This window comes from Vanacampus margaritifer, chromosome 20 (genome assembly GCF_051991255.1).
Source record: "Vanacampus margaritifer isolate UIUO_Vmar chromosome 20, RoL_Vmar_1.0, whole genome shotgun sequence".
Lineage (NCBI taxonomy): Eukaryota > Metazoa > Chordata > Actinopteri > Syngnathiformes > Syngnathidae > Vanacampus > Vanacampus margaritifer.
The window spans coordinates 14,919,263-14,930,957 of NC_135451.1; the positions used below are offsets into that span (position 1 = coordinate 14,919,263).

At 44.4% G+C, this 11,695-nt stretch overlaps 1 protein-coding gene across 1 annotated transcript; it reads left to right on the forward strand.

Moving 5' to 3' along the window:
- Positions 1-98: 98 nt before the first annotated feature.
- Positions 99-9,376, forward strand: klhl15 (kelch-like family member 15). The gene is given in 14 exon segments (XM_077555000.1): positions 99-314; positions 827-887; positions 967-1,079; positions 1,168-1,306; positions 1,371-1,559; positions 1,653-1,877; positions 2,079-2,240; positions 3,116-3,325; positions 3,405-3,595; positions 4,911-5,163; positions 5,216-5,243; positions 5,246-5,671; positions 8,863-8,958; positions 9,359-9,376. Coding segments are annotated over 10 exon segments (1,845 nt in total). The 5' UTR covers positions 99-314; positions 827-887; positions 967-1,056; the 3' UTR covers position 5,671; positions 8,863-8,958; positions 9,359-9,376.
- The last annotated feature ends 2,319 nt before the right edge of the window (positions 9,377-11,695 follow it).

Sequence of the window (11,695 nt, forward strand, 5' to 3'; positions counted from 1 at the left end):
TTTCAAAGTTTCTATTTTGAACAAAATAACCCGAAATGAAGAAACCTTTTGTTTTGCAAACACTTTGCCCCTCACTTCCGCTCAAACAGGATGTGACGCAAACCGAGACGATGGCGTCCCCAAAGCCAACGGATCGATTTGGCTTTTTAGCTGTTTGCTGTTGAGCCAAACCGGGGCTCTGGAGCTCTGAGGGCTCTGGCTGAGGGGTGGCACCATGGCGGCGGGTCGCTGCAGTCGTCTTCTCTCATTCCGGAACTAACGGCACCTCTCCATGTCCGAAGCGAAGACGGCTGGTGTGGATTCTCAGCGCCGAGGTGAGACGCCTCGCTTAGCCGCTAGGCTAAGTTTGTCGCCCCGGTCCAGCCCATTCGGAGCCCCGGCCGCTCCTGATACCAGCGAATATGGTCACGACAGTTGGAGACTTTTCAATAACGGTCGTTTAAACGCCGCGGTGTTTTATGTTAGCATCAGTTGAGCTGAACAGCTTTGAAATGCCAACGGTGCTTGTCATGTAGCCTTTGTTGGGGCAGCAAGGGAGAACATTGCAACTCTGTAGGTTCAATTCTACGTTTTATTTCAACGTAGCAACTTTAAAATATCACTCAGGGCATCTTTTTTTAGCTATTTATTACATTTGCCAGCTTTCTAATTATTCACAAAAACATTTGTAAAAAAAAAAAAAAACTAAGAGTGGTTTTACCACCTCCATCCTCAAAACTTTAAAATTCCAACTTAAAGTCTCACATTCTTCGTTCAATTTCACAAGTTGCATTGTGTGAGATGCGCTCGCCACTTGACTCGTGTCTTTTGCTATGTTTCGAACCAGGCTGGAAACTCAAATCATGGGAAATGCCAGCGACCGCTTTAAGCTCAGACAACGGAAGCTTGTGAGTGCAAAATCATGTCAGCCGCCACCTTTGAAACTTTGAAAACGGCTTCATCGTGCTTGTCGTTTTGTCTCCCAAGTAATTGGCGTTGGTTTTGAGGGTCTTTGTTAGCATCAGCTGGACACACTGGGGCGCTGTCCTCTGATTGGCTGGGACAACCTCCTCTGACATGCCCGTGGCCAAGACTCAGAGGTCAGTGTATTTTTTTTTTTTTTTTTTTTTTTTGACCACTAAGCCTCACTCAACCGTACTTTAAAACCACATTTCCCGCCGCCATCAGGTGTGGTATGTCGGGAGCGGATGTGGAGGTGTATCTATCCCAGGTGCACGATGGGAGCGTGTCATCGGGCTTCCGGGCGCTGTACGAGGAGCGTCTGCTGCTTGACGTCACGCTGATGATCGACGAGCATCATTTCCAGGTGTGTGATGTCAACGTTGTGCTTAATCCAGCCCGATGGGATTTGACAGTATGCCCTCCTTTAGGCTCACAAGGCGCTCTTGGCCACCCAGAGCGACTACTTCCGGGTCATGTTCACGGCGGACATGCGGGAGCGGGACCAGGATAAGATCCACCTGAAGGGGCTGACGGCGGCGGGCTTCGGGCACATCCTTCGCTTCATGTATTACGGCTCGCTGGAGCTCAGCATGCCCACCGTGCAGGAGATCCTACAGGTGATTTTTTTGCACTTGTGTGTCGAACCAGGGTCACAGAGCATTCCTCGCGTGTGCCTTTAACAAAGAGTCTTCTTGAACGTGTGGCGGCAGGCGGCGATGTACGTGCAGCTGACGGAGGCGGTGGAGTTCTGCTGCTCCTTCCTGCTGGCCAAGATCTGCCTGGAGAACTGCGCCGAGGTCATGCGGCTCCTGGAGGACTTCAGCGTGGGCGTGGAGGGCGTCCAGGAGCAGCTGGACAACTTCCTGCTGGACAACTTTGTCCCGCTCATGAGCCGAGCCGACTTCCTTTCCTACCTCAGCCTGGAGAGACTGCAGGTTTAGACCACGGCGGCATAAACATTTTTCTTTTTCTATATCCTACTAGTGCGCGTGAGTCCTGCTCTGCTCGTGTGGTGTTCCGCAGGGGTCAATTTTGGGGCCCCTACTGGATTAGACAGTGATTTATTTTTTATTTTTTAAATTGGCTGGCAAATTGTTGCTAACGGTAACGCCGCCTGTTTTTTGTATGCGTCCCAGGCGTATCTGAACAGCGACGCCCTGAGTCGCTACCCGGAAATCGAGCTGTACGAGGCGGTCCAGTCGTGGCTGCGACACGACCGGCGGCGCTGGAGACACACGGACACCATCGTCCAGTCGGTCCGCTTCTGTCTCATGACGCCCGCAAACATCTTTGAGAAGGTGAGGCTGGAGATGACTTTTGAATGTATTTATTTTTATTATATTTATTTATTTATTTGTTACCGCTTCCATAACCTATTAAAAATGTATTGTAGGATAAAAAAAAATCAATACAGTGTTCCCTCGTTTTCTGCTGGGGATTGGTTCCAAAAAATACCCGCAATAAAATGAAAAAAGTAGTTAGCTTTATGTTTTACATTTATTCTAACTGTTTTAAGGCTCGAAACCCCCTCACCGCGCAGTTTATACACTTTTCTCATTGAGGCATTTACATTTTCTCACATTCCTCTCTTGTTTAAATATCCTCAATGTTCAAGCCCTCTTAGATGTCATAAAATAAGTACATTACTGTTAAAAAAATTAATAAAAAATTACGCAAAAAATAAAAATATTTTATTTATTTATTTATTTATTGTTAAACACAAGTAATAATTTCATCATAAATATTACATACTTTATTCTAGGGCTTGGCGATATGGCCAAAAAATAAAATAAATTTTTTTTTCAGTCATTCAGGACGATTATGAGTTTAATCTAATAAACCCAACTAACGTTTATTTAAAGGTATCATTTATTCCAAAAAAAATTCCTGTGCAAAATGTTCAGACAACAATAATGTATGCTGATTCTAAATCAGTTTTAACATAAACTTAACAATCATAGTTAGCAAAATTGCAACTCACAATGACATCTGAATGTAACAGAACATAAGAAAACCTTAGAATAATCCAGAAGACAAAATTCCGATTTAGCAAATTTTCCAACGAGTCGATTTTCAAAATGACGAGTAATCGAATGAACTCGATTTATTGCCCGGCCCTACTTTATTCTACATAAAACAAAAGTCAAGGAATCATGGCTCGTCTGGCCCGCAGGTGAAGACGTCGGAGTTCTACCGCTACTCCCGGCAGCTGCGCCAGGAGGTGGAGCAGGCCCTGGCCTACTTCCACGACGTCAACCAGCAGCCCCTCGCCGAGACCCGCGCCAACCGCATCCGCTCGCAGCGGCCGCAGACGGCCGTCTTCCGCGGCATGATCGGCCACAGCATGGTGAACAGCAAGATCCTGCTCCTGCAGCGGCCCAAGGTGAAAGCCCCGTCGCACCCGGTCCGCGCCGCCTCGTCGGCACGCCGAGCTCGGCGCAGTAACCCGCTGGGTCGCGCAGGTGTGGTGGGAGCTGGAGGGCCCCCAGGTGCCGCTGAGACCCGACTGCCTGGCCATCGTCAACAACTTCGCCTTCCTGCTGGGGGGGGAGGAGCTGGGGCCCGACGGCGAGTTTCACGCCTCCTCCAAGGTCTACCGCTACGACCCCCGGCAGAACTCGTGGCTGCGCATGGCGGACATGTCGGTGCCCAGGTGAGGCGGTGATCGCGCTCGTCTCAATCGTGTGTGTGTGTGTGAGAGCCATGATGTTGGCAATGCGAGCCCGAGGGCACTCAATTTCTGTCAACAGCAGAGGGCGGTATAGGACAAAAGGGATGTATGTGCCCTTTGATGACTGAAAACACTTTGCTTAGCTTGAATAATTCCGCTTCCACCAACATAAGAATAGTGTGTTTGACTAGTAGGGGCTCATATCAATTAAATGCCCCCAAAAGACTTAAAAAGTCCAATTAGGAACCTAATTGAAGTTGATAAATAAATTATTTAATATTAAATTGTCAGGGTTTCCGCAGGTCATTAAAAAGTATTAAAAGTCGCCACATGGATAAATGAAGGCCTTAAATTGCTTTAACAAGTATTAAATGGAGTGCGCCTGTCACCAATGTCCAACATGAAACACTAATGCCACCTAGTGGCAGCAAATTACCCCAACACAAATTTATGACTACCTTTTAACCCTTACTGTTAACTCTGGGTTACTTAGTATAAAATAAAATGGCTGCATCGATGAACTAAATGATATAACCACATTTGTATTTGGTAACTATATTTGTCCACTTTTATGTTAATGAACTCATTCACTCGCAGCCATTTTCACTGAAGCAACCCCCTTCGCTCCCGGCTGTTTTACTGGATTTTGACTGATTTTTGCAAGGCCCACCGAATATTCTCTTCTATGGCTATAAAAACATGGAACCTACCAAAAATAAAGATTAGAGTCTCTTCTTCTATCAGGATTTTTTTTTATTTCTATCTGTTTCCGTTTTGCAGCAATTAGCATTAGAATATAGCTAAGTTTCTTCATTATTCACAAATGTGTTTAGAACTGTGGGTAAATCAGCTTGTTTTCGAAATGGCCCTGGTTGATCTCTTATACTCTGCTGCCACCTGCTGGCCGTTTATATAATAACTACCATTGCTTCAACTGCCCTGTCCAGTTCAAAGGTTGCATCAAAGCCTTGTGTATGCTCGAGCATTAAAAAAAAAAAAAAAAAAAAAAAACGTATAAATACGTTTTTGGGACACTAGTAATATTTCAAATGGAATGTATTTATAAAATATGTTCTTGTAAATTAGTACATACACGTATTTAATTTGCCCAACCTATAAAACCAAAACATAAATGTATAATATATCTACTATTTTTTTAATTATAATACAGATTAATGTATTGTGTCGAAAGAATAATTTCATATCAAATCACAATGTTGAAGGAAAAATTATTATGAATTGCTGAAAATGTGACAAACCTTTCTGGTCCTCACGCTTGCCCGTTGCGGGCTCGCAGGTCCGAGTTTGCGGTCGGCGTCATCGGCAAGTTCATCTACGCGGTGGCGGGTCGCACGCGAGACGAAACCTTCTACTCCACCGAGCGCTACGACATCACCGAGGACCGCTGGGAGTTTGTGGACCCGTACCCCGTCAACAAGTACGGACACGAGGGGACCGTCCTGGGCGGGAAGCTCTACATCACGGGCGGCATCACGTCCTCGTCCACCTCCAAGCAGGTGTGCGTCTTCGATCCGGGCCGGGAAGCGGCGGCGGCGGCGGGAGGGCTCTCGGACCCCCACCGGATGCGCGGGGGGGGCCGAGGTGCGCCGCCGCCGCCGCCGCCCGGCTCCCACGCCGGCTGCTGGCAGAACAAATCCAAAATGAACTACGCCCGCTGCTTCCACAAGATGATCTCGCACAACGGCAAGCTGTACGTGTTCGGCGGCGTGTGCGTCATCCTGCGCGCCTCCTTCGAGTCGCAGGGCTGCCCGTCCACCGAGGTCTACGACCCGGACGCCGACGAGTGGACCATCCTGGCGTCCATGCCCATCGGCCGCAGCGGCCACGGCGTGGCGGTGCTGGAGCGCCAGATCATGGTGCTGGGCGGCCTGTGCTACAACGGACACTACAGCGACTCCATCCTGACCTTTGACCCCGACGACAACAAGTGGAAGGAGGACGAGTATCCCAGGATGCCTTGCAAACTGGACGGGCTGCAGGTGTGCACCCTGCACTTCCCCGAGTACGTGCTGGAGCACGTCAGACGCTGCAGCTGAGGTCTGCTACGCACTGGACACACTTTGAGCATTTATTCCGCGTCCTACTAGTGCGCTGAATTGTCCATATACTCAAACTAGTCTTACTAGTGATGTTTTGCTCACTACTGCCTTCCACTATTATGATATGACATTTTTGCGCATGACTCACGGCTAGTAGTAGTAGTCGTCTTCTTCTTATGGGAAACCATTTAAGTATTGATTTGATGCCCAATTTAAGGGCCATGTACTAGTGCGCTCTTCAACCTCACCAGTAAGGCAATTCGAGCACTGCTAGAGCCGATTAATCGGCTGGCCGATTTATTTTTATTTTTATTTTTTTTTTGCTGCTATTGCTTTTCGTTTTGTTTTGTTTTTCATTAAAAATTCCAATTAAAAGTAATTAATTTAATGATAATAATAACAAATTAATTAATAATTATAATAATTTAATTAATGAAAAATAATTTTCAATTAAACACAAGACAAAGGTAAAGGCATATTTAAACATCACGGCTCAAAAAAATCGGCAATATAAACGATTAAACGGGACAATAAATTTTTTTCCTGTCTGTAATTCATATCTCGATCGCCGTAAACGTTAAGGGACCAAATAAGCTGTTCTTTTATTATTATTTTTTAACTCGGCCGATTAATCGGTTATCACAATTTTATTCCGCCATAGATCGGAATCCGTCGAACCCTACTTACTCGTAACACTTTGTGCTTTTCTCCTACTACAATCAAGCCTTAGTCGTAAACTACTGTGCCGCACCTGTAACACTACAAGGCCTAATTCGCAGACATGTCATGCACTAGTAGCCTAGTGCATGGCATGTTACTAGTAAAGTGAGGCAAAACTGCTAGTGACCTTGTAAAATTCTACTAGTTGACATGCATACAGTATGTCCATCCATCCATTTTCTTAACCACTTGTCCTCACAGGGGTCGCGTGGCTTGCATATGTCCACTAGTGCAATTTGCCCCACTAGTAGCATGCGCTAGTTCTACTTGTGTGCAGAAATATCATATAGTAGTGGAAGGAAAAGGATTGTTGTGCTGATTGTTTTTCCCCGTGCGGACAAAGCGTGTACTAGTGCATGGACAACTGAGCGCACCGTGTTGTCGGGGGTTCCAAACACTTTCACAATTCGCTTTCCTCGAACATGTCAGAAAGAAAGAAAGAGAGAGAAAAAAAGTAACGGTTTGGATTGTATCTGTTTGCGGTCCGCTCACTTTCCTGTTCAACGCACTGGAAGCTCAACTTTGACCAGAAGCCAGCGGCAGTGAAATGTAATCGATAATATTCGTGTCGGAGCCACAAGCGTTCCGTGGAGTCAATAATCAATAACCCGACGCACTGAATGAGATTTGAACCTAGTGCAGCTACTTTTCTACTTGTGCACTATTAGCAGTTGTTGAAGTTGAACGAGCGGCAACATTGTACGAAGCAAAACATGTTTTTGGGCTTCCAGTGCGGGGATGCCTGGCGGGGGGGGGGTCATGTTGACATTTTGCGCTCGTGTACGTTTCTGTCGCTGAACGCCAGGGTTCGGTTCCCTGTGTTCATTTATTTTATTTTTTTTTGCGCAAAAGGGCTCAGCACATACTGATGGCAGGCAGTGTTTTAATGTTATTTATTTAGCAAGCTATGCAGTAATGTGTTGCATTATTTATTGTTAAGACGTGTCATCTTTTTTGGGGGGGGGGGGGGGCAAGACTGAAAAACGTAGTTTGTTGCCAAGATGCCTCCTCCTCCTCCTTTCTTTTATTTTCTGCTAACATCAATTCCACGGATTCCAAACTTGCTAGCGTTAGCGTCAGGCTGGGCCGTAACCACGGCAACGTCCGTCTACCGCGCATGCGCGCGTACGAGCTCCGTCGCTCAACGGTCCGTCACAGTTGCCGTACGTCCGTTTTTAAGCACCCGTCGCGTGTGCGCCGCCTTCGGAATTTTTCAAAGTCGTACACATTCCTCACAATCGCACCTCGTGTTCTCGGTTCCGGTTTTCAGTTCCACATCATTTCACACGAGTCACTTTGTCACTACTGTTATTTTAACTATGCACTTTTTTTTCTTCTTCTTTTTTTTTTTTACTGGTCTTATTTTCTTGCTTATTTGTTTGTTTTTTTCTCAATCGCCAAGAAATGTGATGAAAAAAGTGTTACCTTGCCGAGTCGCAGCATCCTTTAGTCTGTCAGTAGGCAAACGGAGTAGAAGATTAAAAACCATATATCCACATACAGTATCTATACATACACAGTAGGGATGCAACAAATGGGTATTTTTTATAACCGATTGGTCTAATTAAATTTCCATCTTATTTCAAATTGACAGTGTCAAAAATTAGGTCAACGTTTGATCGTTGCTTGATGCCAAATTTCGGATCGATCACAAAGATGATGACTGCTTTACTTTCTTGGAGGACAAGAACAGAAAACCAGGAAGATTTACTGTTGGGAAGCTGGAATTCCTAAGATTTGGGCAAATGACAGTTTAGCAATCAATAAATGATTAATCGATTATCTAAATACTCATTGGTTAATTTGAGAATTAGTTGTCAATTGTTGCATCTACAGCGAGTTTCCTTGCTAGCACTGAAGCAAAAACAGCAGGAGAAGATGAACTTGTAATCTGGGTAAATCCTCTTTGGAAATGTTTGTAACTTCTTTCCAGAAATAAATGTTAATTTTGGTTGAATTCTGCCGAGTGTGGTTTTGTTTGGAATATTCTGTAATCTTCTGTGGGAAAGGCTTGTCTTAAATTGGGACTGCGCATGCGTGTAACCTTTACGACTTGCCGTAGAAAGCGAAGGCGTTTGCGACGCGAAATGTCATTTGTGAAACTGGTAATTAATCTAAACTTTTGCATGTTCCTTAAACGTAAAGCCTACTTTAGGGTTAGGGTCTAACCCTAACCCGTTGGCAGTATTTTCTCTTTTTTGCATGCGACCGCAGTATGGTATTGAACCATCAGTTCGAGGATATGCTAACAGCTAGCATTAGCTAGTTGCTAACCCTTGACTCAGTTAATGCGATCTGTTTGTTGTGCGTATTAGTGGTAAGGTGCTTAAAGGTTGACGTCAATTCTGTTTTGTTTGACGTATGTCCTTTTATAACAAGTCTTTCATTAAATATAAATATTTTTTGCCGCAGTTGTGACTTATTTTAACCTTGTGCGTTGTATTTGTCGTGTTCTCGTTCCTCCTGCAGGTGTCGCTGTGCGCCACAGCTCCGGGGCTGCTGCCGACTACTGCAGCCTGCGAGGCCGCAAAGAGAAGCGCACAGCCGGCCATGAGCATCGACGAGGTGACCTACACCGACCGATACTTTGCAGGCTACTTAACAAATACACAGAGGTGGAAAACATGATCACATTCTATAGTTAAGCGGTGGCATGCACTATTTGGATACAGATATTTAAAAATCCTTTTTCCATAATATGCCCATTTTACACTAAATAAAAAGTTTTAAGTGTAATCTAGACGTCATACCTTGGATCAATTTGACCATGGAAAAATAGCACTTAAAAAAAAAAGAAATTAAGCTATATGTCTTTTATTTTATTTTATATATATATATATATATATAAACATTTGAGTTGGGTCACATGTACAATTTATTCTATTTTGGAATAAGGCTATAACAACAGAAATGTGGAAAAATGGAAGCTTTTCAATTTTAAGACACACTGTTTTTTTCTCTCCAGCTGCCATCTCTGTACAGCAAACCCCAGGAGGTGGAGCACCGCGTGAATCCAACGGCGGCGGCGAGCCAATTGGAGCAGAGCGTGGCATCACTGAGGAAATGGGCAGAACCATACACAGACCAATGTCAGGTGTGTGTGAGTTTTTTTCTGCTTGAGATGCCGTGTTATGTCACTATTGTTGACGTCCTATGGAAAGCATGTGAGCATTTATTCCATATCTTTGATATCCAGCAGCTCCGGGTCCATGGACTAGTACGCTTTTTCTCCTCACTAGTAAGACAATTTTGAGGCTCAAGGATGTGGAATAAATGCTCAAAAGACTTTCCGTAGCTGTTAGCATTTAAAGAAATTACAGCTAAGATTTCATGAAGCATCCGTGTTGTGTTTTCAGAAAACAGGAAGGACAGCGGTGGACAAAGTTGAGGTTAATAAACTTTTTTTTTTTTTTTTTTTTACAGTCACATGCTCATTTCTTTCTGAAAAATAAAATAATAAGCAAATAATGGACTCATCGCCATTCCCATCTATAGATAATTCGGTCTTCAGTTAGCTAACATGCTAACATGCGTTTGGAATGTGGGATGAAAAACACGCTAGACAACCTGCTAGCTACACACAGGAAGGCCTTAAGCAACAATATGACCCCAGAACTTCTTCTACCACGCTGGTCAGCTAAAAATGCCCATTCTCTAAAATACAACCTTGTGGTTTCTTTTTTACTTTTCACAGGATGTGTACAAAATAGTGGAGCCCACCGTCACCGCGTCTACCGCCGCAGTCGCAGGTGACAAGTTTCCATCATGAGATTGAAGTCCAAGAGAAACACTTAAGTTGACACAAAGCTTGTGGTGTCATCTTTCAGATGCGTACCAGTTTTTCAGCGATCCGCCCCCTGATTTGTACCCCAGCGTGGCTGTGGTCGGCTTCTCGGGCTTGCTGGGACTGTACTTGGCTAAAGGTGAGGCACGACGACTTTGAGATAATTTTTAAAAAAAAAAAAGAAGACAAAAAAGAGCCTGACTCCTTTGTTACAGCAGATTAAGTCATCATAAAATATTTATTTTTAATAAAAATATGCCTCTTTAAAACACTGACATGGAAACACTCCCAAACACTCAACACAAGCAGTTGCCCTTCTACTATTCGGTTCCGGCAACTGTGCCAGCTTCTGTGAGCTTCCTGATTGGCTATTGTTCAGCAAGCTTCCTGATTGGCTATTGTTCAGCAAGCTTCCTGATTGGCTATTGTTCAGCAAGCTTCCTGATTGGCTATTTTTCCATTTCACATCACAATTATGTGTGTACTCGGCTTTACACACTGCGGTAAAAAAAAATATATCAACAAAACCCTGTTTATATTTATGATAGGATTTTGTTTTGTCTTACCTATGCTAACATGCTAAGACAAGCCGTGTTCATGCTCTTTATTTTGTCTGGAGGTGTTTCCTGTGTTAAGACACCGTTTTGTCTCGTCTTCAGGGTCGAAGGTCAAGCGTGTGGCGTTTCCGCTGGGTCTCATGGCCGTGAGCGCCTCCATGTTCTACCCTCAGCAGGCCGCCTCGCTATTTAAGGTCAGCACGTTTTCACTATCTCATGGTGTTTGTTGATATCGTTTGTTTGGGCTTAGGGTGAGAGAGGCGGCATGGTGCGCTAGTGGTTGGTATGTTTGGCTCACAGTCCACAGGTTCTGGGTTCAGATGTGGGCTAAGGTCTTACAAAACCATGTTAATTTGGCTGTAAACTGTTCAAAAGTGTGAATATGAGTGGTTGTATGTTCCTTGACGTTTACTGGCGGCCATTTTGTTGTCCCGTCACTGCAGGTGAGTCGGGACTCGGCGTTTGTGTGGATTCAGCGCGGTCGCGTCGCCGCGGAGACACTATGGAAAGAGGCGCCATTTAGCAAGCGGAAGGTGAGTCTTTCAGAGGGACTTGGCTCATAATTAGCATCAGACTTGAAGAGGTCCAAACTAAGAAAAAAAAAAAACTTGTTTGTCAAGTCTGAAAAGACGGAGCGGCGGGAGAGCGGCGGCACGACCAGCTGAAGCGAGAGAAGTCACACACACACTTAATCACCATTAGTTAAAAAATATATATATTTAATTTTATTCAGTGTGCAGCGGTTGAATGCTCACTGGGACAAATTCTTTGAATAACTGATTGTGAAAGTCTTGAAATGTAAATGTAAGTTAGTGAAGACAAATTATGATATATTCACAATAGTACACAGCTGGCAGTTATGTGGCACTCAACAAATCAAATAAAATCATTTAGGTCCATGTTATGTCAACATGAGAATAACTACACTGCTGAAATTTTTTCTTTTTTTTTTTTTAATTAA